Source organism: Oppia nitens, unplaced genomic scaffold (assembly GCF_028296485.1).
Source record: "Oppia nitens isolate AA-2021 unplaced genomic scaffold, nextdenovo-longstitch-racon4-pilon3 scaffold3_pilon_pilon_pilon, whole genome shotgun sequence".
Classification (NCBI taxonomy): Eukaryota; Metazoa; Arthropoda; class Arachnida; order Sarcoptiformes; family Oppiidae; genus Oppia; species Oppia nitens.
In genome coordinates this window covers 9,668,117-9,694,094 of record NW_026533221.1, presented here as the reverse complement: position 1 = coordinate 9,694,094, position 25,978 = coordinate 9,668,117, and the positions used below count along the sequence as shown (strand labels likewise).

Genomic DNA, 25,978 nt, shown 5'->3' with positions numbered 1-25,978 from the left:
CAAGAATCAATTAATTTATATATTTTTAGAGTATTTGTCAATAAAAATAAACAGAAACATAAAATTAATATAATATTTAATTAAATTTATATTACAATATCTCAGTTACTATAAGTATACGCAAATAAAAATTTACAAAAATTTTAATGATATTTAATAATAATATATATAGTCCACACGTATTACAGTAGTAGAGCACCCGTAGATTTTTTATATAACAAATTTATATATCAATAGTATGTAGCAAAGTTTATGATAGCGCACAGTTACCACGGTCTCCAGACACTGTCGTCTAGTATCTGACCGTGCATTAAATGATGGGGAAAGTTATGCTCATCGATCATCGGGTGATGATGGTATCGGTTACTGGAGGATAGGTTTAACGGCATGTCCTCATCGGCTGCACTACTGACTGGTGACAATTGCATGGCGTCGAGCATTGACTGATGCGGACCACTAGTGCTGCTGATACCAGTACTACTGGAACTGGACGCGGATGACACGTTAGACGGTGCCGGCGATGGTGGACAACACTGGCGAGTATGCCGTATGACACTGTAGTTGACAGTGTCGTCAGCGGTCGAATCAAACGAAGTCATACATTGATTGAGATGTGAGTTAAGAGATGTAAAGACAATCGGATCCACGGCTGGGGTATGGCATACAAACTCCTCGACCTGTTTGGCGCACTCGGCAAAGCCGGCAACAAAATCCCTTAACATTGATTGTGTGGACTGTTGTTGTTGTTGACTACTAGTGTTCTCCTTACGGTCCGTAAGCTTTTGCTGATGTAATTGTTGCACATATTTAACGGTCAGCTCCAATATATCGGCCTTTTCCAGCTTAGACTTGGAGTTCTGTAACAATTAAAAAATTTTATGTTAATTATAATGAAAAAAATTTATTAATTAATTTACAAGTTTTTTTATATTATTATATCAAAGTTATAGTAGCGCACCTGTAGATTTTGTTTGCCAGAATCGATGACCATTTCCTTCAATTGCATCAAACACTGGTTGATTCTGGCCCGACGTCGCTTCTCCATCATTGGCTTCGACATACGTTTTACACCGTTTTTATTGGTAATCATGTCGTTTTCGGTAACACGAAACGGTACTTCATATGGTTTGGTCATTATTATTATTATTATATTTTAATATCCCGTTACCAAAAAATAATATATTTAAATTGCGTTGAAAATTAAAGGGCACTTTTTTTATTTAAAAAAAACTTTAGGCAATTTTTTTTGTTGCACAAAATTTCAAATAACTTTTTTTCTCGTTATATAAATCAAACTCTCAACGATTTGGATGTGTTGAGCTACAGGAGCCGTTACCAAATGGTATAGTCAGTTCCCAGCACAAGGTATTTATATAAAGTATACGGTGAGTGAGTGAGTGTGTGAATAGAGATAAACTGTAAACCACTCTCTTAGCAGAATCTTTAAGAGAATTTTTAAGAGAGGAACTGTTAGTGTTTGTGTGTGCGCTCCGGTAGACAACCTGATGCTAACTGAGCACAAGGAACTGAGAGTCAAATATTTTTGTAGTCGAGTGCTGAAACTCGGAGTGACTGAGTGAGTGCGTGTGTGAGAGGTTGCCACCAGTGCTCAGACAGCTTTTCACATATGTGTGATTTTGTGAGTGTGTGTGTCGAGAGTTTGCACTCTCTCACGCTCATTTATGCAGCCTACCAGTGCCCTCTTATTTATATTTTGTCCGTTAAAAAATCATTGAAGATAATGTGTGTGTSTGTGTGTGTGTGTGTGTGTGTGTGTGTGTGTGTGTGTGTGTGTGTGTGTGTGTGTGTGTGTGTGTGTGTGTGTGTGTGTGTGTGTGTGTGTGTGTGTGTGTGTGTGTGWGAGCGTATRTGGYTGTGTGTAATCCACCGACCATACCTACATTCCTGAGAGGAAAGTTGGTTTTTTAGTGACAAAAGCTTGTATAACACAGTTGTCCTAACAGGACGTGTGTGAGTGAGTAAGTGTGAGAGCTATACTGGTAAAGGTTGGAGAGGTAAGTAGTTTTTTATTTATCAACTACCTGAGCACAGTTTGCACCATCAGTGCCGGCTGCATGCGCTTATGTATCATATGTATAAAAAATAAGAAAGAGAGACAAATTTATAACCGACTTTCCCACTGGAATGTCGATTATGAAATTCTTTTAGTGTGTATATGGATAATACCAACGGTAGCTCAGCTCAGGTAGCTATCATCTAAATACAGGAGCGCACCTCACCTTTACTATCAAATAAGGCACACGTACTACTCACTTATTGGCACATGCACTGGCACACATACACGTGCTATTATATAAACGCGTGCATCTGTTGTACGACAAACACTCACGCGTTTTTTTGCACATTCCTGAGAGAGAGTCACTCTCTTTCATACAATTAGATATATATTTTATATATATATAGTATACACTCAATGCACCGGTAGATTAGACAAACATTATTTTTTATGAATGATTTTTTCAGTGAGAAACAGATGGGAAAACAGTGAGTGAGTGAGTGAGAGAATCGGTTGATATATTGCACAACAAGAAAAATATTTTTGAATTTTTATCCCATATTGTTGGGGACAGTCGTCATTATAACGATAATCGTAGGCCAGAGTGCAGCTGCGGTCATACTCTATAATGTAAAGATAGTTAAATAAATTGATTGAAGCATTTTAAGGGGTAATTAGTACTAAGATTTAAATGACAAACAATTTGTTTTATTTAAACCCAATTTTCTCGATAAGAAAAAGACATTTTAATTTTCACCAGAATTTTGATGCCTTTATACATACAGTATATATAAGTTATAGATATTTATCATTCCTTATCTCAACAAAAACATCTCAATCCCTTTCCACCAAATGACTGTTTGGCTGGTTATTGACTTATATGAGAGTGAGACTGAAATACTAGTTTTTTGTGGCTGAGCTTTCACTCAGTCAGTGTGTGTGTTTTGTGCACCGGTATGGTATGGTATGACCCGAACATAAACTTATAAACAGAATACAGAATTTACGGTTCACTTAATTTAAATGACAGTTTACTGGGCATTGGGAGTACTAAAACTTATATACCAATTCAGTAGACAGCTTTGGATGTTTAGTAAAGATATCGGGCAGAGAAAAAACATACTGTTCCTTTGAATACTAAAAATATATATCACATGCCTTGYGTGTGTATGTGTGTTTTTGACAAATCAATGGCTGCAAAAATATTGTAGGCTTTGTATTATGTATTGTTAGACACGATTTATTGTAATATCCAAAACAATATCACAGCAATAATATGGTTTTGAATGAACAGAAGCACAGGTATAGTGAATACCTGTGTGTGTGTTGTTTAGTTGATAAGTGATGGTAGGCTATAAAGTTTGTGTGGGTTTTACCACATTTTTATACAAATATACCGCTATTTCGCTATCTTTTATTTTTTCTGGTCCGACATATATGTAATTTTAAACCATAACAGCACACCACTGATAGCCGACTCATATAATATATGTCCCATTATTATTATTATATGCACTTATTTTATAAAATAAAATACCAGTGCAACTGAATAGGACAATAGGGTAATACAACACATCTATTTCTAGTATTTCTTAAATATATATCGGTTTTCGGGTTTCCCTTTATTTCCCGATATATTTTCTCACAAAATTTATGGAAATATTTTTTTCTATGTGTTTGTATTGTTTTGTTGGTAAGAAAATTCCGGTACTTTTTTCACTATCAGGTGGTCCCACACACACACACACACACACACATACACTCGTAACTATTGCATCACATATTCATAGAAAATACTGTTAGACTTTAATATGGTTGACCATAATTTATGACTATAACATAATGGTTATGTCCATTGGTTTCGGGTCATATAACCAACGTTAACAAAAACGGTTCTCATATTTTTTCAAGTGATAAGTTAGTACCGTATAATATGTTTTAATGGCTACTAAACGATAGAAAAAATGTTAAAAGTTTTTCAAACTAAAAATTTGATTTCCATAACAAGTGTTACAACTAAATTAATAATGTTAAAATCTAAATTGTTAGCTAAACTAAAAATTCATAAATAATTAATTTTACTGATATTTATCTATTTTTCAAATAGATAATTAATAATTAATAAATAAATAAAAATAAACTAATATCATATTAGTATTTGATTTAAATTTTTATATGAAATAGTTTTTAAAGCAAAATCTATTGATATATCCAGCACACAATTTGAAATAAAATCTAAATACAGTATAGGTATATAATATATAAGTTTATATGTATAAGTATAAACTAGTAAATAAATAATTTAATATAATGCTATTATTTTCCCAATCAATTTATCCAATTTATTATTACAATATAAGAGATTAATCTTTAATCCATTGACGAAAATTAATGCTTTAACCAATCCTTTAATATCTGGTTTGTATTAGTAATGTATTACTTGTTATTTGGATGGTCTTAAGGAGGCACTGAAAGGTTTTAAAAATAATTTTATTTATCGATTCAATAGCACACATAGTATACCATAGTATACCACATACACATGAATAAGCGTCTATTTATTGATAGTAAATTGAAAGATCCGTATGTTTACTGTATTATGTCTGTCCCGGACAATACTGGTGCCAAATAACAGGACTTTAGGAATCTATAGATTATATTGTAATTGCAATGAATTTTTTGGTTCAAAAAGTTTATCCATCAAAACATAAGATTCTCTCTCTCTCTCTCTCTCTGAACTAAAGAGTTAAACTTTTTAAAAACTCAGTTATGTTTAGTAAATGGAGCTAAAAGACTGAACCAAAAAATAGTTTTAATAAATGAATTAACGAGAGAATGAGGCGATAAATAACAGTCCATTTTTACGGGCACTGGTAGTCAGGCATAAATAAATTGGTAATGAATGACTGTTGCTTTGATAACCCGTGCAATCGATAACTGATCGTTCGGTCAGTACGTACACTAAAAACCATTAAAATAGATGATTGTGGTGTTGGCGTATACCATATACAGTATATACAGTACTGTATATGAAAGCTATCACTGATAGTAGTATTGGCACACTATTATGTGGTGCAAATACATCAAACACACATACAATTGTGACTTTTAATGTGGTTTTTCTATTTTAGCTTTAGTTACGGTTCAACAGTTATAGCCCTTTCCCATAGTAGTATTGTATGCAAAAGAAAGTACTGTATTTGTGGGGACTGACTGACCGCTAGGGCCAGAGGTTTCCAATTTCCTTATGTTAGGACCCCATACCATACCATAATATTAGAGTACATTAGAGTTCATGTATTCACACAAAACACACACACATATACTGTAATATATAATATAATAAAAAAAAGTATAGATTATTTTCATTTAAGCTATTTTACTTTAAAAAAATAGATCGGTTCAATACCCGATATCCCAGTTGAATATCCCTGGGCTGGTTGTATGTATGTGTGTGTGTAAATTGTATGTGTTTTTGGTCTCAATTTACATCTCAGTCCTCTCTCTCTCTCTCTCTCTCTCTCTCTCTCTCTCTCTCTCTCTCTCTCTCTCTCTCTCTCTCTCTCTCTCTCTCTCTCTCTCTCTCTCTCTCTCTCTCTCTAGTTTACAGTATATGGATATGAGTTCACTCACGCGTGAGATCTGCCCGAAGAAAACCTATTGAAAGGATTTTGCATTTTTTGCTTAAAAAAATACAATAAAATCTTTATATTTTGCAATTTATATTGCATTCCGTGTGTTACTATACAGTGATGGAGATAGTATGGTTAGGTGACGGTAGTAATTGAATACCATTTCTCTATATTATAGTCACACACATATATATAGACTGTATATTATGTGCGTCCATCAAGAAAAATCAATTAAATTCCCAGTTATGGGACCCGTTGTGCCCATACAGCCGACACTTATACAAATGGTTATAGTGGTGTTGAGGGAAAAGGAGGGTTTGAGAGAGAAAGAGAGGTCTATTTGTGGGGGCAAATAAACTATTTCATAAAGTTTTTAAAAAAAAAATTTGAGACAAATATGTATACAAATATTTTTCTCATACAAAGCGATGCCATTCATTAGGAGTTTTGTTTTTTTTGAATCCCGAAAAAACATGTGTGAAAACCACACATAAAGTCAAATGTTTTCTTTTTGATGTCTTTCCTCTCAGTTTTCTATGAAAATTCCCCAATAATTAGCTTGAAATTAGTGACCAATGCATTATCGTCATTGAAATGGCATAATTAGCCGATTTATGTGTGTATTTACTATAAGTTATGGGCCATAACAACCAAATGTATCTATTTTTTATGGTATGTACTCTGTAAATGTGTAATATTATAACTGTCCAAAATAAATTATAGGAAGTATATATAATTGATGGCTAAATGCATACAATTTTAATGATTACTTGTTAAACATATTTTTGAATATTTATTTATTTATGTCTCTGTGTATGTTTTGTTATTATTTAATGATATTTACATAATTATTATTTATTTTATTGTTTTTATAGTAATATTTTATTATTTATAATGTTTTAAAATTTAATTCCTATTGATAATTATATTTTTTATATTTATGTACTATTTTAATAAAATAAAACAAATATGCATTAAATAAAAAGTTATATTATAAATATGTTTAAAATAAAATTATTTTTTATTATTATTACCTGAAAGTTATAGAAAATCTTCAAGGTGGTCTATTTTTTTTTATTTTGTTACTATTGATAGTATAATATTATCATTATTTTTTATTATTATGGTTTTAATGAGTTAGTTGTATGGATACATGTTGTATCAATATATAGATTATTTTCTAAATATATTGCATTATATTTATATTGTTCCGCATTTTGCAAGCAAAATATTTTTGTTTTTGTTCAATTTCTATATATAAATGTATATATATATTGTATAATATATATACTGTAATATGTATCAATAGGCAAAATAATATAAATCAATAATTCAATGTCAATATCGATAGTCACGACCCAATCATTAAAGTAATATTTAAATAATGTGAGAAAGCGAGTGACAATACATTGAGATAAAAAGATCAAATGATATATATTATTACAACATATAATTTCAATAAAACATTTGGGAAAAAATGAGAAATAACAACAAAATCATTATATGTATATATATTATATACACAGTAATATATAGCATTTTTTATTTATATATAAAATATATTATCAATAAATTAGATATATCTGTATATACAGGTATTTATTTCTCACTTCTTAAAGCATGAATATAACCCATAAATTCTACAGTTTTTAGTTATACATAATAACTATCTCTCTCTCTCTCTCTCTCTCTCTCTCTCTCTCTCTCTCTCTCTCTCTCTCTCTCTCTCTCTCTCTCTCTAGTGATAAAAATATGTGAAACACCTGCAGATAGGCATCTAATTATTAAGGTGGAGATTAACACGATTTTTGAGTTACACTTTTGTCTATTGATGTCCTATTGCGAGTGTGTGTATGTGTATGTGTATGTAATACTATGTATGTATGTTTGTGTTATATAGATAATTTACAATGATAAATAACACAAAAATGTAATTATTTTTAAATATATAAATTATAATATAATTATCATACAGTAGTAGTTTAAAATAAAACTCCCCAAAAAACTGTAAATTAACCAATTGCTTATAGAAAAATACAGTATATATTAATTATTATTATTTAATTAATTTTCTAAAAAAATTGAAATATTAATATTAGAAAAATACAGTATATTTTTATTAAACGATTTAATAATTAACCGCAAATTTTATTCATTTGATTCTATCTGTGATAACACTAAATGACATAATATTAATACAAGATATAAAAGTATATTAAAAAATATTTCAAAATAAAATTTTAAATAAATTAGACATAATTTTTCACTTTGTTTTTAATGGATTTGAGGCCCACAAAATAATAATGTTTTATTTTTTTAGTTTGATATCACATGTTGTTTAATGTATTTGTATCAAAAAATATAGTATTTAAGTGTACAAACATTAATATGAAAAATATTTATAAAATGTATATTTTTAGTAGACTTCGGGTTAAATTTGAGGCCCGTTTTTGTTAAATATTTAGAGGTACCGGTGTTGCCTTTACTAAACTAATGAGTTTTTCATTTTATATATAATATATTATATATAAAATAAAATAATACTTAATATATATTAATGGAAATAAAGTATTATTTTGTTTTATATATTATATATATATAATGAAAATCACAATCACAACAACAAAACTACTATCTGTACATAAATATTATATAAATAATAATTGTATAAATTGTAATATACAAAACAACATTTTAATTTTTACTTATTATTGTTTTGATCATTGGCTTAACCAATGCCAGACAATCCGATAAACCAAATAAAGATATCATATATACTATTGTTTCAGTAAATAATACCAATATGTTTGCAGCAAACCTTACACGAGATGATCGATGTAAACCATTGTCTGTATTGAAATTAATGTGTCGTAGGAGAGGGTGGTTGTCATATGATTTATGTGTCTTCATTGCTATCAATAGACTTATCAAATGATATATATATATAAGCATCAAAATCATTACTACTCTCATAAATAATATCATTATTATTTGATTTCATATTTAATGAATTGTTATCACTTGAGATAATTTTAGGAACGGGAGTCAAATTATTTTTGTTTTGTACAATATTTTTAAAACTTTTTTGGCATAAAATTTAATTAAAAATTAAACGAAAATTTTAAAGAAAAAAAAATTATATATTAATTCAAAAACTCAATTCAATTAGAGGTAATAATAAATGTAAAACTATTTTTCTCCAATTTCCATAAAAATTGAATGCAATCTATTTTATTTTAAAATTCGTTATTAAAACATTTTTTATGATTTTTAAAAAAATATTTGTTGCGATATATTCTTGATTAAATATCAATATTCAATATCAAATGATACAAATATATATATATATATATATATTAAAAATACCTATTAATTTAATTGTGCCAATTGATAGACATAAGCGGCAAACACTTTAGTGCCTTCAATATAATTTCTTTTATTAATCTTTTCATTTTGAGAGTGAGCCCCGTCATCACTGGCACCCATAGGTAAAAGCAATACATTTTTGCCGGTCGCTTCTTGAAAAGTTAATGTAACCGGTATTGATCCGCCCTCACGGGTCAGATCTGGATCGACACCAAAAACTATGAGTAAATTTTGATAACAATATATATATCTTTTAGTAATGATTAAAATATTACAGTAAATGAAAATTAATGAAAAAATTAGATCATCTAAGAGTTGATGAAAGTTTTTTTTGTAATCATATCTCAAACACTAATGTTTCTGTAAATAATTATCAATAGTAACAGAATTAACAAAAAATAAATTTTGTGTCAAATTCTGATCTTTCAATAATTTATTTTTAGCCGAAAATAACTATAGTTTCAAATATATATTTTTTTTTTTTAATTTGAAACAATAAAATTAAGATCGAAGTCATAATCTATTAATTAATTGAAACAATAATTGTTTGAATCAAATCTTTTACAATCTTAACATTTGATTTGAAATTCACAATAATTACTATAGAGTATTGTTATAGAAATACAAACCCAATTGCATAGCTTTTCTTCCGGCAGTAAAGTTGGCATCATTTGTGTCGGCAACCCATGGTTTGCTACCTTTAGATGTATGAACTATCAATTTATTAGGACTGTCCATTTTGTTAAATTCATTGTTTAAGTAATCATTGATTTGTTTGTTTATTTTATCGGGATTTTGATCGGGAACAAGTCTTATAGAGAACTTTCCGATAACTTTACTGGGAATAACAGTCCTGGCTCCGGCACCTCCTTCAATATCTATAGATAATTGAAAAAACAATTTTTAATTTTATATTCAATTCAATTATAATATATTTATAATTAATAACAAAACCATGCAATGAAAGCGATGGAAATCTCCAGCGATGTGTTAATGTCTTAACTTTATCGCAATGAATCAGTCTATCAGTTCCGACTTCATTAGCAAATTGTTTGCAATCAAATTCAATTTGTTTGTATAGTTTTTCTTCATCAGTTGTCAATGGGATCACGTCATCCATAATTCCGGGAATAAGTATATTTCCCTTACTATCGACTAATTTGGCCATTAATTGTATTAAATCGGTCATCGCTTCGTGAACCGAACCGCCGTAAACACCTGAATGCAAGTCTTTGTCGGCGCACTCGATCTCAATACAGAAATAGCAGATACCTCTCAATCCATAAGTAAGGGACGGCTTATCAGTTCCCAACCAAAAATTATCACTAATACAGACATAGTCAACATTGTTGAGAAATTTGTTGGCCTCCGCACGGATCAGGTCATCGAGTCCTTGTGATCCCGATTCCTCCATTCCCTCGAAAACAAACTAAAATACATAATTTCCATATTATTTTAATATTATTGTATTCAATAAAATTTAAATTATTATTTTTTTAATAATTATAATAATTGAAAATATAAAAATATTCTAATAAAGTTTAAAGTTTAAACTAATAAAAATGAGGTAATATAAGTAATATAATTTATATTGAAACTTAGTTATGAGATACTATATTTAGAGATTACCCTAAAATTGACGGGTATTTCTATGTTTAACTTATGAAAAGCTTGAATAATATGAAGCCATCCGAGCACTGGTCCCTTGTCATCGGTAGAACCCCTTCCGTATAGTTTGCCATCTTTTTCAGTCAAAACAAATGGATCGGTATCCCAACCGTCGTCTTTATTAGCCGGCTGTACGTCCAGATGGCCGTAAACACAAAGTGTTTTTTTCTTAGGGTCGGAACCTAATTGAGCCAACAGGACGGGTGGCAGCGGTAGTGTAGTACCGTCGGGAAATGTCTGTTCGCCGATGTCAACCAACCGTGTGATAGCACCCTCAGCTGTCAATTGCTATAATAATTTATATGTTAAACTAATTATTAATAAAAAGTAGTATTCAAATAATTGAAAACCTTTTGCATCCACTTAACCATTGAAATGGTATCATCTCTGGTGTCCGGCTGTGCCGACACACTCTTAATGGCCACACATTCGGCTAAATTCTTTATATAGTCATTTGAATGCGAGTCTATATAACTGTTAAATAAATATTAATTTATTTATTTATGTAATATACCGGTAAAAGTGTGGACAAAGTAATCATAAAATATTAAGCAATGCAAGACTTACGCAAACAATTGCTTGAGATTTGATTCAGACATGACTTCAATGTTCAAACAATCACTCAATTATACAATCAATAGACTATTACTTTAAACACTTTACAAATCAATGTATTCAATCAATTAATTTAATATTAATTTAATTGTTTTAATATTTTATTTATCATTCAATGATAGCAATAAATGTCTCATTCAAACATTACATTAGAGCTGGCGATTAAATAGTATTATATATTGTTTAGGCAACTATCTATAGTTATCTTATCTAATCAATACATTAGTTTTTGAAGTCCCAGTCTATCAGTGAATTTTTTTTATTTTGCAATCAGTTTGCAAACAGTATCGTATAATATATTGTGTAATATTACAAAAAATAAAATATTTTTTTTAATACTGTACATACAGTATGTATGTTTTGTATACAGTATACCAATATTTAAATTTTTATTTATATAACAATTTAGTAATACAGTATAATATAATGTAGAAAATGTCATATTATATCCACACACACTATATATAATGTTTGTTCAACTCTTTTGTTTATTTATTATGACTATGTATTTATGTATGTATAATGAACCCGGATCCTATAACAATCACTAAACCATATAATCATTCAAATAACTCGAAAAAATGCATATGTTTTTAGACTTTAGGGAAATGGATGCGATCGCGTTTTTTCTTAATAAATAATAGGTGTATACACTTTCTGTACTGAATTATATACATAATACTAGTAGTTGTTTATCTAGATTAGCAAAAATAAACAGTAGTAGTCAATGTATACTAGAAACTAATATACTGTAGTATAGTATTATACATTGCACCGGTATACTATTAGTAATCTATTAGGAATTTATAATACATTACATTTTAATATACTCTACATTATTTAGAGTAGATTATCAATAATTGCAACTATCAAGTTGATACTGTAGTATTAACTATACACAAAAAATTATATGATTACACTAATACTGTATTAGTAATACTGGACCGGTAGTTGAAATTAAATAGTAATGGTTTCATGAAACTAAAAAACAATGTTTTCTTTGCCAGCGCGTGCATGTTATTGGGATTGATATAATTAAATATATTTTAAATGTCAATCAAAATTAGATTAAAACTAAAAATCTCGTCATCAATCAGTTATTTTTGTGTGTAATCAAACAATTAATACATCGCGCGTACATTTCTATAATAAACAATTAATATTTTTTATTAATGCAAAATACAAATAATTTTTAATCATTAGATATACAAAGTATTATTGGTTTACTAACTGTACGATCACTGAACAAAAAAAACCGTTAAAACATACAAAAAGTCAGACCAATTGGTTTCAACGACGACAACAAAAACACCACAAACGCCACCTTAAAAAACACAGGTTTTAGTTAGTAATTATTTGTTAGACAACACCAGCAAAAAAGGACAGTCAACTCAGGAGTGATGGAACAGATCAGGGATGGACTGCGACCGGCCATTAGGGCGTCGTTCAAGATGTTCGAGTCTCTCGGAGTGAGTGGCAGTGAACTGGACGCCTACGTCAACCGCTATTGGATCCGTATTATTGTCACCTGGATGATAATGATCATTGAACTCTACTATGTGTGGTCAGTGATGGCCGTATTGCACAGTAGCAAAAGTTCAGGCCTATTCGGACTCATCTATATAGTGGTGGCTACCGCTATCGGTAAGGGTATCTTTGAGGCCGGCCGACTTGTGTTGGGCACTCTGGCTGACGAGGCTGTCAACGGAGGACCTGGTGGTGGTGGTGGGCACTGATAGATCAGGTGTCTGTCAGTGTATGTATATGTGTGCTACCCGTGCAGCAGTAGCTCCTCGTTTCATATATCAGTTATCACCGCAACAAACAAAAAAGTTATCCTATCTTTTATTTTTGCTTTTAAATCACACCAAAAAAATGTTTGACAAAATTGTTTTTTATTTGATTGTAATCATCAGTTTTCAATAGATTTCAATAAATTTTTTTAATAAATTCAATTGTGTTTTTTGTATGTTTCTATTAATTTATTTATTTACTATATATTGTTAGTTAAATTATAATAGTTTGTTTTTAAATAATAATATAATCTGAATTGATCTACTGTTCCCTCTATGAAAATAAGTTATATTACGGTAAGCTATTTACAGCTACAGGTTTTTACCTACTTTTTCTGAATAATAATACTAATAATAATATAAAACCAATTAAATAAAAGTCAAATTTTTAAATACAATACTCTTATCTTCTCAATGAATGTATTGTAAAGTGTTGTCTCCAATATTATGGGGAAAAACTATTACTTTTACCTTTTGTTATGCGAAAACTACTACTACTAACTATACAGTATTTATCAATACCTTTATCAGACAGCCAACTAGCGTTTAACATGTTATGGGAACGACATGTAATACTTTTACTGGTCAGTCGTGCCAATTGTCATTATATTGAATATACTGTATGTATATTGAAAGTAAAAACCAAATGTGTATTCAATTTATAACAATCACTTAAAATCTTATTTCAATTTTTCCCAAAAACTGTAACTTAAACTATATATGGATTGATAAATACTATCTCTATTTGTCTCTATTATACTATAACTTACAGTTCAGGTGCCCGTATGTTAGCTCTCCCACTCGCATACCTGTCCACTGCATTGTTATCCTATCAATCTATGCATCTATTGACAGACATACTTACCAATTGATGGCTAACTTTTGGAAAAGTAATGGTGGGATGAAAGTGAAGACACAGTGTCCAACACATACACTATCCTAACAAAAGGGTTAGATATGAGTAAAGGCTTACTGTGTGTGTCTGTTTCTGATGACAATTGCCAACTCAACTGACCCACCAATAAATTTACTATTATTACTACTACTACTACTCATATAGTATGTACAGTATGTCTTCAAAGCACACGCACACAGGTAGGACCTCCACGGATATTTGCATATCAGTTTGAAGACATCTGCACAGATATATATTTTCTCAAAGTAGTAGTACGGTTACGGTATACCATATATATATAACTTTTCTCATTCAATTACTTATATATATAATATAAATTATGTACAATAACTATATTGTAATAGTATTTGTATTTAAATATTGTATACAAAGTTTTTCAGGTACTGTTGTACACTAAACAAACCGGTGCGTGAGAGAGAGAGAGAGAGAGAGAGAGAGAGAGAGAGAGAGAGAGAGAGCACTGGTAGAGGTACGGTATAAGTGAAAGTAAAACGTTTTTTTCTATGAATGTATGTGAAGATCAAAAATAACCAAAAAGTCTTTTCAATTGAAAGAAAGAGAGAGAAAAAAGAGTTAAAGAAATAGTATAAGATATATACTGTATATATTTAAAATGGAAAGTAGTATCGATGAGGGGATGGGATGGAAAAGTTTTTTGAAACCTACTGTCCACTACTACTCGGCTACGATTATTACAACAGTAACCCGTACTATGGCTACTAAAAAGGAGTGATTAGAAATGCCATTCAAAACTAAACTATATTTAACTATTACTTGAGTTAACAACAATAACAGTTTGTCCATAAGAAATTGCACCGGTGTCCACCATCACTACAACGCTAACTTATTACTATAGCTATGTAAATTAAGCTTGAATTTCAACATCTATTTAATACATACCCTCACCCACTCACCCGCTAACCCTTTCACTTTTTATTTGAGTTTCACTTAAAAACATACATCTATTATGTGTTAAGGGAAAAATGTTTATCTCAAACATGGTATTAAATTTATTTTTCCCACTCAAATATACCCCTCAACACTAATTTTGCTTGTCAAGTGTGTGTGTGTGTGTGTGTGTGTGTGTGTGTGTGTGTGTGTGTGTGTGTGTGTGTGTTTAGTACATTCAAATAATAAAATAGCTTGTATACTTAAAAATAATTCAAGCTATCCAGGTGATCAAGTTAGGGTAAAACTTGGTAAATACAATATTTGTATAACAATTATTATCAATCAACAACATTTGATGGCTTAAATTAGTGGTATATTAGTGGCAATTGAACGAAAAAAAACTCTCAATACTATCATCAAGTGTTTTGACGCAAAATAATCTAAAGTTAGTGTTACTGTAAATATATACTACAGAAAATTATTAGGTTTTTTTATTGTATTTTATAAAATTATTTTAAATATTTATTTAAGTCATAAAACTATACCTTAGTTCAACACATTGTACAAAATGTATACAAATATCTTTACATTAGATATCTTTAACTTTACTTTTACTAAAAGCACTTAAAATTATCCCTTTTTAGTCAAAAACGATAACTAGAGTATAGTTTTCAATGGATTTGATGTGAATTTTATGGTTTGCCAAACAGTTTTTCACAAATATTATTGATATATAGATTGATATATTGAATATCGTTTTTACCTCATTAGCGGCTCTAAAAGTTTTAGACTCTAAAACTCAAATAAAAACTTTGTGTCCGAAATACTTTCACCTGAAAAACCTGGTTGTCCTCTACTGTACTGTGTTGTTGTGTCCACCCTTTCCCTTCAATATACAGTACAGTAGTAACTCTCCCTCTCTTTCCTCACATACAATAACTTTACACTGCATTTCACTCTTTATAATATTTAGTATTTTTCTCTTAAAGTTTTATAAGAAAACCCTTTGAAAAAACACTTTCTATAAATTCGTTTCATTTGATTAAACATTTACAGTAGCAGTAATAGTAGTAGTAGTCGTAGTAGTAGTGATAGTGATAGTAAAGTCCAGTTCCCAGTTCAGTCCATATACTGTACTGAACTGTACATAAAGTGTATAGTAATTTATACCTCCAAAAAAACCTACCGATTCATTGGAGCATTAAGTTAGAAAACTTTGTGAAACTTATTCCGGCACAATAGTCAATGTGTTTTGTTATGGACAGGCATATTGGGCATTATCATCACCAAATATGAGTTAACCATGCATATATATACTTTAACAATTTAGTAAACTCTAACTTTACTATTACTAAATTATACTCACACATTATAGTAGTGGACAATGTATAGTCAATGTAAAGTATAGTACCAGTATTATCAATGAATAGTCAGTATAGTAATCGATATCGGGTCAGTTTAGATCATAAATTGAATGATTCACACACACACACACACACACACACACACACACACACACACACACACACACACACACACACACACACACACACACAAACACATACATACATACACATTCATACACCCACCTGTTATACACGTTTAGCATCACTATTGCCTCCAAATATAAAAACATTTATTGAAAAAAGTGTTTTTGCTTTAATACAAATATTTGTCTATTATTAATAATATACAATATAAAATTCATATATAAATAGTACCTTACTACTTATATATACTGTATATACAGTATTGTAGTATAAATAGACTATAATAGTAAGTTTGTTTTATTTAAAATATAGTAGAAATACCAAATAAATTAATTTGAATGAATGAATGAAAACTTTAATTAGATTTTATTATATCAAACAGTAGTTCAACAAAAGGCAGACATACAGACAACAATATACAGGTCATGGCAGCAGTGATGGTTTTTTTGGATACCTGTGCTGCTGAATGAATAGTATGGTGATCATTGTCGTCAATAAAAGAAATATTTTATGGGTAGTTATAAAATTCAGTGACCAATCTTAAGGAGAGACTGTATGTGTGAGAGAGAGAGAGAGCACAGGTAGTAATAAACTTGAAAATCCTCWATACTTTAGTAAACTCTATGCTTATTGTGACAATTGTCAAAAATAATCAAGGCTATACATACACTCTCTATTATTATATTTTTATCTTGATAAGGATCAGTACCTAATGTCTATGCATACAGTTCCTCAACATACTCACAGCAGTTTCTCACAACAAAGTCCAGTACCACTTGAATCCTATTTGAGTGCACTTTTGCCATAAGGTTTCTCTCATTTTCAATGTGTAGTAGACATACATTACAATCAAAATTTTTACAAAAATACAATTGCAAAAAAAAGGTTTGAGCCTTACAATAATTTTATTATCATCGAGAATGACCTTATTTTAAGCTACCTTTCCCTAGTAATATGTGTGTATATGAGTATGCATATACACACATACCAATGGCACAGGTAATAATAATAATATGGTACTGTAGTTTTTATTAGTTTCTATCAATTGCCTGACCTCGTGGAACAATAGGGAACAGATGCATCGGCACTGGTATGTGTGGGTGTAGATGTTTTAACAGCACATATACTTAAACATAAGGACCGGGAAAAATCATATGACTTTTTAATAGTTTGCCCTTTCTATGAGTTTTCGAAATATACAATAAATTGTAATTTTGATAGATTTTTTTATACAGTTTTGTTAAAATTTTAATAATTTATTTTCAAATTATGTGTTCAAACTTTTCAAATATTATTTAATTTTTTCAATTTAGTTTTTCAAAATAATGAATATTTTTACTAATATATTACTAATTTTAAATTTTAGTAAAATTAAGTGAATTAAATTATTTAAAAATTTAAAATTAAGCACAAATTTAGCATATGTTGTACAGTATATAAAAATTTATAATTATATACAGTAGTTATTTTTTTAAAAAAGGCTAATTAAAATGTATAAAAATATATTCATATCTGTATATTTGTAAATTAATATTCCTTAATAAATAGCAGTACATATAGCAGTCATTAAAAAACAATAATTTTATAAAAATTTTTATCAAAAAATTTAATTTCAAAATTAATACATTATTATAAATAATAATAATAATAATCTTTTGCTAAATAATTTCCTAGTAATTTGTAAATAATGTAATGAATGTCTTTATAAAGTAATGTTTCCGCTTTGAATTTGTTGATACAATTGTGTTGTCAGCGGTACATAATTGGCCGACTTTTTGTCCAAAAAGTACAGCTCATCTTTTACTACATTTGGATTGAAGCCCTCCTTTTCCAGGCTATGCTTCTGTAGTTTATAACTGCCGGTAATTTCAATCTTGTCGACCACCCGAACAAATAACGGTACAGCATATGACGGTAAGTCATCTTTTAACCTATGATACAGTTGTGCGACGTCTAGTTTGCCGGTTTGCGGACGTGTCATCACTAGCATACAGGCCTTTCCTTCGCACTGTTCAACTGAGACGCCAAACACGACACAGTCGTTCAGTTTGATTACCTTCTGAATGATGGCCTCGATCTCAGTGGTCGATACGTTCTCACCTAATAATCACAAATAAATCTTTTTTTAGTACCGATAATATTGATAATAATTTTGAGAAAATTGAGAACAACTACTGTTCTAATAACTACCTTTCCATCGGAACGTATCGCCAGTTCTGTCTCTGAAATAAAGAAAGCCGAGCTCATCCATCTCCATAAGATCGCCGGATAGAAAAGCTTTGTCTCCGTGAACGAGTACATTGTGGACAACCTTTTTCTTGGTGGCCTCGGGATTATGATAGCCCGGGTAAGCACGCGATGGGTCCGATTCGTGTATTTTGCCGACTATTTCACCGATTTCGCCCGGTTTTACCGGTATACACAAACCATTGGCATCGCGCAGTGCTTCGCCAGTGTGTTCGTCTACTTTGATGACCACTACCGGGTATATGAGCCGACATAACCACTGTATACAACAGGGAACAAAACCACAGGCGCCCTCTTTGTTTGAAATATTGGCTATAATAGTAATAAAAGTTAGTTTTGATTAAAATAAATTGGGATCTAATGATTGCTAGTGTCCATCGATCGGACAGACAATACTGACCAACATTGGCGTTGCCTTCGGTGGCGCCGTAAAACTCTCCAATTTGTTTGATATTGAAACGTGTCTTGACGTCCGTCCAAATTTTTTGGCGCAAACCGTTGCCAAACAGTATCCTTACGTTATGCTGTTTGTCTACCGGCTTCTCCGGTTGGGCCAACAGGTACCGGCATATTTCACCAATGTACATGGCACCCTTTATTAACATATTAAAAATTTATTATTGTAAATATTTATCAATTTTTTTGCTTGTTTTAAACAAATAATTATATTTCTTAAAATTTGCTTTTTACTTATATGACTTTATGTGAAAATTAGTAAATTAATTTATTATTATTATTATTAAAATATGGGCTTTTGGTTAATGTTTTTATTTACTGCTTAAAAATTTGCTGCAATAAAATTTATTGCTAATTTTTTTTATTATAATTATGCTAAAAATAATTGAATATAACTAAATAAAACATAGACAATGCAAAATAAAATATAATTAATTTCGTTTGTTTAACTAAATCTATTATTTATTGCAATAATCTTTATTTAATAGTAAACTTTATATAACTTTTTGTGTATTTAAATTTTTTTTATAAATTTCAATCAACTATAAATAGTTTAATATTCCCATTAAAATACAATTTCACACGTTTAAAATGAATTGTCAAATAACTCATTTAAATTATTAAAAAAATATTATTTGAACATTTTATATTAACTATACTACTATTAATATGGCATATAAAATATTATTATTTGTAAAATAATTTATTTTCATAATCTATAATAAAATAGTTTATAATCTTTTGACTGAATTTCGCATAAAATATTTAACAAAAGCAGTTAACAAAAAAAATAATTATGAGATAAAATTGTTTTTTTGTTATTGTTCTTCAATAAATATCTATCACTAATAAATTATTAACTAACAAATCTAACAATTTTGGCAAATTTGTAAACAACAACAACAATAATAAATTTTATGATTTATATCTTGATCTATACAAACCATAAAAGCTACGGTAATATTAAATTAATTACATAACCTACAGGTGCAAGCAATTATAGTTAGTGCAAGCGTTATAGTTGTTATGGTTTAACTAAGTAAGAGATCTTAATTTTCAATGTCATCTTCAAAATAAACAGACACTTACAGTACACTTATATCGGATACAGTCCTCCCAGAAGTTTGAGGCCGAAAACTTTTCTCTCAGTGTCAACGTTATGCCAAACAGTACGCCCTGTGCTGAGCCCATAGTGCCGGCGTTGTTGTGATATAACGGTAGTGTCAGATAAAGGTTGTCGGAGTGGTCGAAACTGAACAGTGACCTAATGATTGAACCCATCCATATGTATCGGTGATTGCGAATGACGGCCGCTTTCGGCAGACCAGTTGTACCCGAAGTGAATATGTAATATAGTTTGTCGCTAAAGTTGCCTTTTGCCAGTGTTACCGGATCATCACTGGATGCCTGATCCAGAAGATCGTGTAGTGGTTGAGACGGTATCTCACGTCCTTCTTGTGAAACTGGTTCACCAAAACTAAAGAAGCGCATCGATGGTGACTTATCTTGAAGTGATGGTAGTATCTCATGTATGGCTATTCATTTAAAAATATTTATTTTTTTAATTTTAAAGTTATATCATATTAACAAAAAAAAGTAATGAAATTTTTGAATATAATTTTGATATTTTTTGTTTGTTTTTTAGCTATAAAGCTTGAAATGGGAAATTAATTTAATAACAAACAAAATTTTATTATTATTTTAAGAGATGTTAGATTAGATTAAAAACTTAATTAACATTTAAGGTAAGTAAATGTAATGCATATCAATCTCAATATATATACAGTGTATATAAATTTATATATGTGAGTTTAGTTTGTGTTATTTTTTTTGTTTATTTGTTATTTTCCAGTATTTTAATCTAATTTATTATATAAAAGTCAAAACTTTAGTGCAAACAAATTAATAACACTTTATATGTTTACTAAGTTTCAAGCTATAAATTTCAATGTAAAATATTTTCAATAACAGATGAATAATAAATTGTTTTTTTTTGCTTTTACTTTTATAATTTATTTTATAGTGAGTTTTATTGGATCGTTAGATCTATATCTAAATTAATGCAGTCTTTTATATAATATTTTATATACGATTTAATCTGTAAGAGTTGTTTTTTCAAAAAAATATATATAACATTGATATATTAAAGATAGATAATCAAGGTTTGAGTAAAACAAAAACAATAAAAAAAATTATAAAAAAAACAATTTCAATATAATACTAGTCTTTACCTTTGGCCAGTTGTGGCTCATATATCACAGCCTTACAGTTTACAACTGTTATTGAATGGGTCAGTGCCTCCAATCGCTGATTGGTATTAATAAAGGCAGTGATTAGACCAGCTTTGGCCAGACCTAACCACATGACAACAAACTCGGGTCGTGTGTTCATCATGAGTGCTACCTCTTCGCCGGGATGATAGCCCATTTCGGCAAAAACATTGGCCACTCTATTGGACATTTCGTCTACCTTTCCAAATGTCCAAACCTCGTCCTTGAAGTAAAACATCACCCGATTTGGGTGCCGTTGTGCCAACTCTTTGAACACTTTTGGCACCGATTTGTTGTGTTTTTTGCATTCCCGAAGAAACCATTTGGCCCTCAATAGCTTAATACCGGCCCTAATATTGAGTTAATTTATTTATAAATAAAAAGTTAATTTTAATAATATATAAAACTTAATTTAATCATATTTTGAGTAAACAATATTTTACAATTATGAGGAAAGTTATAAGTGATTATAATTTACATAAATTTCTCATTAGTTTTAATTTTAATTTTCTATAAAACTAACTATTTTACAATATTAATATAAAAGTTTCAGTAAGCTATTAATAGGTTATTGTATTATGTTATTTTTTAAATTTACTTTTATTTGACTTGATAATTTTTAATTAATTATTTAAATAAATAAAACAACTCTTTAATGATAAACAATTTTTATCTTTGATTTGGTTAATCAATAAATTATATATTTTTTTTAAACACATGTTTGACCTCAAATTTAATGCAACAGGTTTTAATACAATTTGTTTATTTGATATAATATTTTTAATTAATTTTACTAAAATTAATAATTAATATTTTAATGTTTATGTTAAATTTTATTTTTTTAAAACTTATAAATAAATAAATAAATTTTAATAAATTTTATAGATACTACTTCTTATTATAAATATAAATTAGCTTATAAATTTAATAATATATATAATTATCTATTTAAATTAAAGTTATGGTGTAATTTAATTTAAATTAAATAAATATTTTTATTATTCATATTAAAAAACATTTTTTCTTATGTTTTATTTAATAATTTAATTCAAAAATTATAAACTTAAAAAATATATTGCTCAATTTTAACTGTCTGACATTTAGTTGCAATTTAGTTTATCAATAAGATATGATAAATATAAACTATGATACATTGTAATTGTTTAGTTAAATCAATTTATACTAATGTGAAATATAGGTTATTTTTATTTATGCAAAAAAAACAAAATTTATTCAATATATCTTTTAAACAAATAATAATAATAATAAAATTTATAAAATTCCCTAAATATAAAAATTATACTTAAATTTATCACAGATTTTCAAATAAGATATAATAATTTATATATTTATTATCGGAGTCATCGATTCATTTCATGTGAAAATGTAATTATTTATTAATTCATTCATTTAGCGATACAATAATTAAATTATAATTTTGTTTTATTTTTTCATTTACAAAACAAAACGCAAACTATTATTTAATATATCTAAACAGTGACTTAATTTATATTAATATTTTATGTGTACCAATAATTATGTGGGTTTTTGGGAAAAGTGATTTCATAAAATATTGAAAAAAAAATTGACAACAAATATTTAATGTACTTAAAATAATAATTTATCATTTTTAAAAATAATACAATATAATAAAAATAAATTAATATATTAAATATATTAAATATTTTTATTTTATTAATTAATATTAATAAATAACTAATTAAAAATATAATAATTTAATAATTTAATACAATAAAATAAAATTCTATTAATTAATATTAGAAATTAACAAATTTATTATTAAATTTTAATAATAAACTGCATTAATATTAATATTATAATATAATACTATTTAATTAAATATTTGTTATAAATATTGTTGTTATATTCAAAATATTAATATATTTTAATTAATTTTAGTTAATTAAATTTCTAATAATTATACTATTTTAATATTAATAATTTTTTATATTTAGTTTACTGCATTAAACACCACAAAATAACTAAATATTCTAAATATGCAACAATAAAAACATAGATAAATATATATTGCAAATAATAAATATCAGTTTAATGTATCAAACACTTACCTAATATCCCTGGGAAGGGTATTATAAAAAATTTTCATGACACTCCAGTAGTTATAAACAATATAACCGATGAGACCCAGTAGACTGGCCAATATAAGCCAACAGTTCATATTAAATAATAAAACGGCAACGTTTGCCACTAATAATGAGACCAATACTAATACCATTATTATTATTAGTAGTTTTAACGATTGTATATTTTTAGAAAAATAATTACTATTTAGTTGTTTTTCAGGTCAATTATAGTTATCTAATGTATTTATTATTATGATTTGTTTTTCTCATATACATAAATATATTTAAAAAACACAGTCAACTAAATAATAAACGATAATTAATAATTTTTTTGTTTAAAACAAATCAATTATTAAGTTATATGAAATGAAAAGTTTTGTTTTATATTAAAAACAACTAAATTAATAATAAACAAACTATGAATAGTTTAAATGACTGAATAATGTTATTTTATTGCTTTAATGAAAATATTTCAAACAAAATCATTTAATAGTAAATTTAATTATATATAAATTTTTTAAAATACATAAATTCATCAAAACTACTAAATATATAATTAAATTATATATTTATTAACAATTAATTGAGTCGAGTGGAAAATATATACTTTACTGTATATAAAAACTACAGGTAATTTTTGCGATAATAAATTAATTGATAGTTATTTTTGAACGCTTAGATAATACACAACAGTATAAACCATTTTAAATATCACACTTAATTGGAAGTTCAAAATACACTAATATATACTGTATATACAAATATATAAATTGTATAATATTGTTATCATAAATAAAAATGATTGTGAATTATATAAGATATCAATGAGTTTTAAATTAGCACTTTTCTGGTATCCCTATCACAAGTGGTTGGGGTGTGTGTGTGTGTGTGTGTGTATTAGATCAAAAGCACTGGTAGACTAAATAGCAAATACATACAGTCAACAAATATATTAATACTTTTTTTTTATTATTATTATGATGACGTTAAATGTTTTTTTTCAACTAAAAAAACTTATAATATTTTAAAATGTTTGTATGTTTTTTTCCTAACTTTCCACTCAACAAATATTTTCTAGCTATATATGTGTGCTGTATAATATTCACTTGGGAAGGATCAGTCAGTTTAAAATACCGGTTTTTTCGGTGAGAGCACTGACAGTGTCATAGACTTCAATACAGTAGACAGTGATCTCTAACTAACACTAAAGTGTTTCCCCTCTATTATATTTTTCCGATGAATTTAGTTTAGTTTTGTTATGTTTGGGGACTTTTAAATTGTAGTCATCATAATATTTTTGTTGTCAAATGTTTTGTTTTATTTTTTGATTTTACGACCTAAACTCTAGTGTCTTAAAATAACTATCGTACAAATATTTGTTTATATATAGAAATATTCATATACTGATACACTGTAATAAATTTAGATACTGATAAAAATTGATTACATTACTGACAAATAAAAATATAGTGTAATGTAAATTATTTAGATAATTATGTCTAATTAATATTTAATTAAATAACTAAACATTACTTACAACAACATATTATATATACTGTATATATTAAATATCAAATTATTTATAAAAAAATTATGACGTCTAAACAATTTGATTTAAAATTTGGTTATTTTTATTATTTTTTATAGAATAATATATAACAATATATTATTAATTGTTTGAATAGTTTTAATTTTAATGTTGAGTGTGTAAAATAATTGACAGAGTTTTACAAATAATTAATAAGTAATTAAAAAACAAGTACTTTATAAGTAATTAAATTTAGGTATTAATTACATACAGTATATGAAAAACAAAATTCAACATAACTTTTTTGATGTAAATTTTTTGTTTATATATACATGTAAATAATTTATTTATAAAATTACTTAGCATAGCATATTTTCATATTACTAATAATTATTAAACAACACACACACAAAAATGATTGTGTCAGAAGTGGGATTCGAACCCACGCCTACAGAAGTAGACTGCGACCTGAACGCAGCGCCTTAGACCACTCGGCCATCCTGACGGTTATATAATTATTAAATTTATAAAATTAACAAAATTCAATTTATAATAAATTTTGTTGGATAAATGCTAATATATTTTTTTTATTAAAAATAATAGTAATTCACATAAATGATAAAATTGACATAAACATGTTTAGGTAAAAAAAAATTTTAATGATTAAAATTTTTGCACTATTACACTACTACTACATATGTTGTTTCATAATTGTTTGCGAGTCTCTCTACTGCTATACAACAACGAAAAATCATAACTGTTAAATACTAGTATAATTTATTTTATATTTTTTTTATAAAATATGATACAATATGTGATCATCTATGAGTACAGTTTTTTTATAGATAACTAACAAGTAAGTGCATTATGCACTGTGCTATTTGGTTAGTAGAGTATTATTTTATTGATAGTATAACTACCGTAAGTTTGAAATTATTTGCTAATCTGTAGGTTTATAATGGTATTAAAATTCAATATTTATAC

At 28.0% G+C, this 25,978-nt stretch overlaps 3 protein-coding genes and 1 non-coding gene across 4 annotated transcripts; all 4 read right to left on the bottom strand.

Moving 5' to 3' along the window:
- Nucleotides 1–264: 264 nt before the first annotated feature.
- Nucleotides 265–1,135, bottom strand: LOC128958240 (transcription factor HES-1-like). Its single transcript, XM_054304056.1, has 2 exons — nucleotides 959–1,135; nucleotides 265–857 (listed from the first exon to the last, which is right to left on the bottom strand). Exons 1-2 carry the CDS (start codon nucleotides 1,133–1,135, stop codon nucleotides 267–269), a joined length of 768 nt encoding a protein of 255 aa, XP_054160031.1. The 3' UTR covers nucleotides 265–266.
- A 7,883-nt stretch (nucleotides 1,136–9,018) lies between these two features.
- On the bottom strand, nucleotides 9,019–11,432 carry LOC128958848 (cytosolic non-specific dipeptidase-like). Its single transcript, XM_054304792.1, has 6 exons — nucleotides 11,251–11,432; nucleotides 11,034–11,157; nucleotides 10,645–10,971; nucleotides 9,970–10,444; nucleotides 9,645–9,893; nucleotides 9,019–9,233 (listed from the first exon to the last, which is right to left on the bottom strand). Exons 1-6 carry the CDS (start codon nucleotides 11,280–11,282, stop codon nucleotides 9,019–9,021), a joined length of 1,422 nt encoding a protein of 473 aa, XP_054160767.1. The 5' UTR covers nucleotides 11,283–11,432.
- A 6,629-nt stretch (nucleotides 11,433–18,061) lies between these two features.
- LOC128957465 (long-chain fatty acid transport protein 4-like) lies at nucleotides 18,062–23,697 on the bottom strand. The gene is made up of 6 exons (XM_054303230.1): nucleotides 23,452–23,697; nucleotides 21,323–21,711; nucleotides 20,181–20,626; nucleotides 19,036–19,228; nucleotides 18,579–18,947; nucleotides 18,062–18,488 (listed from the first exon to the last, which is right to left on the bottom strand). Exons 1-6 carry the CDS (start codon nucleotides 23,616–23,618, stop codon nucleotides 18,091–18,093), a joined length of 1,962 nt encoding a protein of 653 aa, XP_054159205.1. The 5' UTR covers nucleotides 23,619–23,697; the 3' UTR covers nucleotides 18,062–18,090.
- A 1,718-nt stretch (nucleotides 23,698–25,415) lies between these two features.
- Nucleotides 25,416–25,499, bottom strand: Trnal-cag (transfer RNA leucine (anticodon CAG)). Its single transcript has one exon. It is a non-coding gene; the product is annotated as a tRNA-Leu (tRNA).
- Between the last annotated feature and the right edge of the window lie 479 nt (nucleotides 25,500–25,978).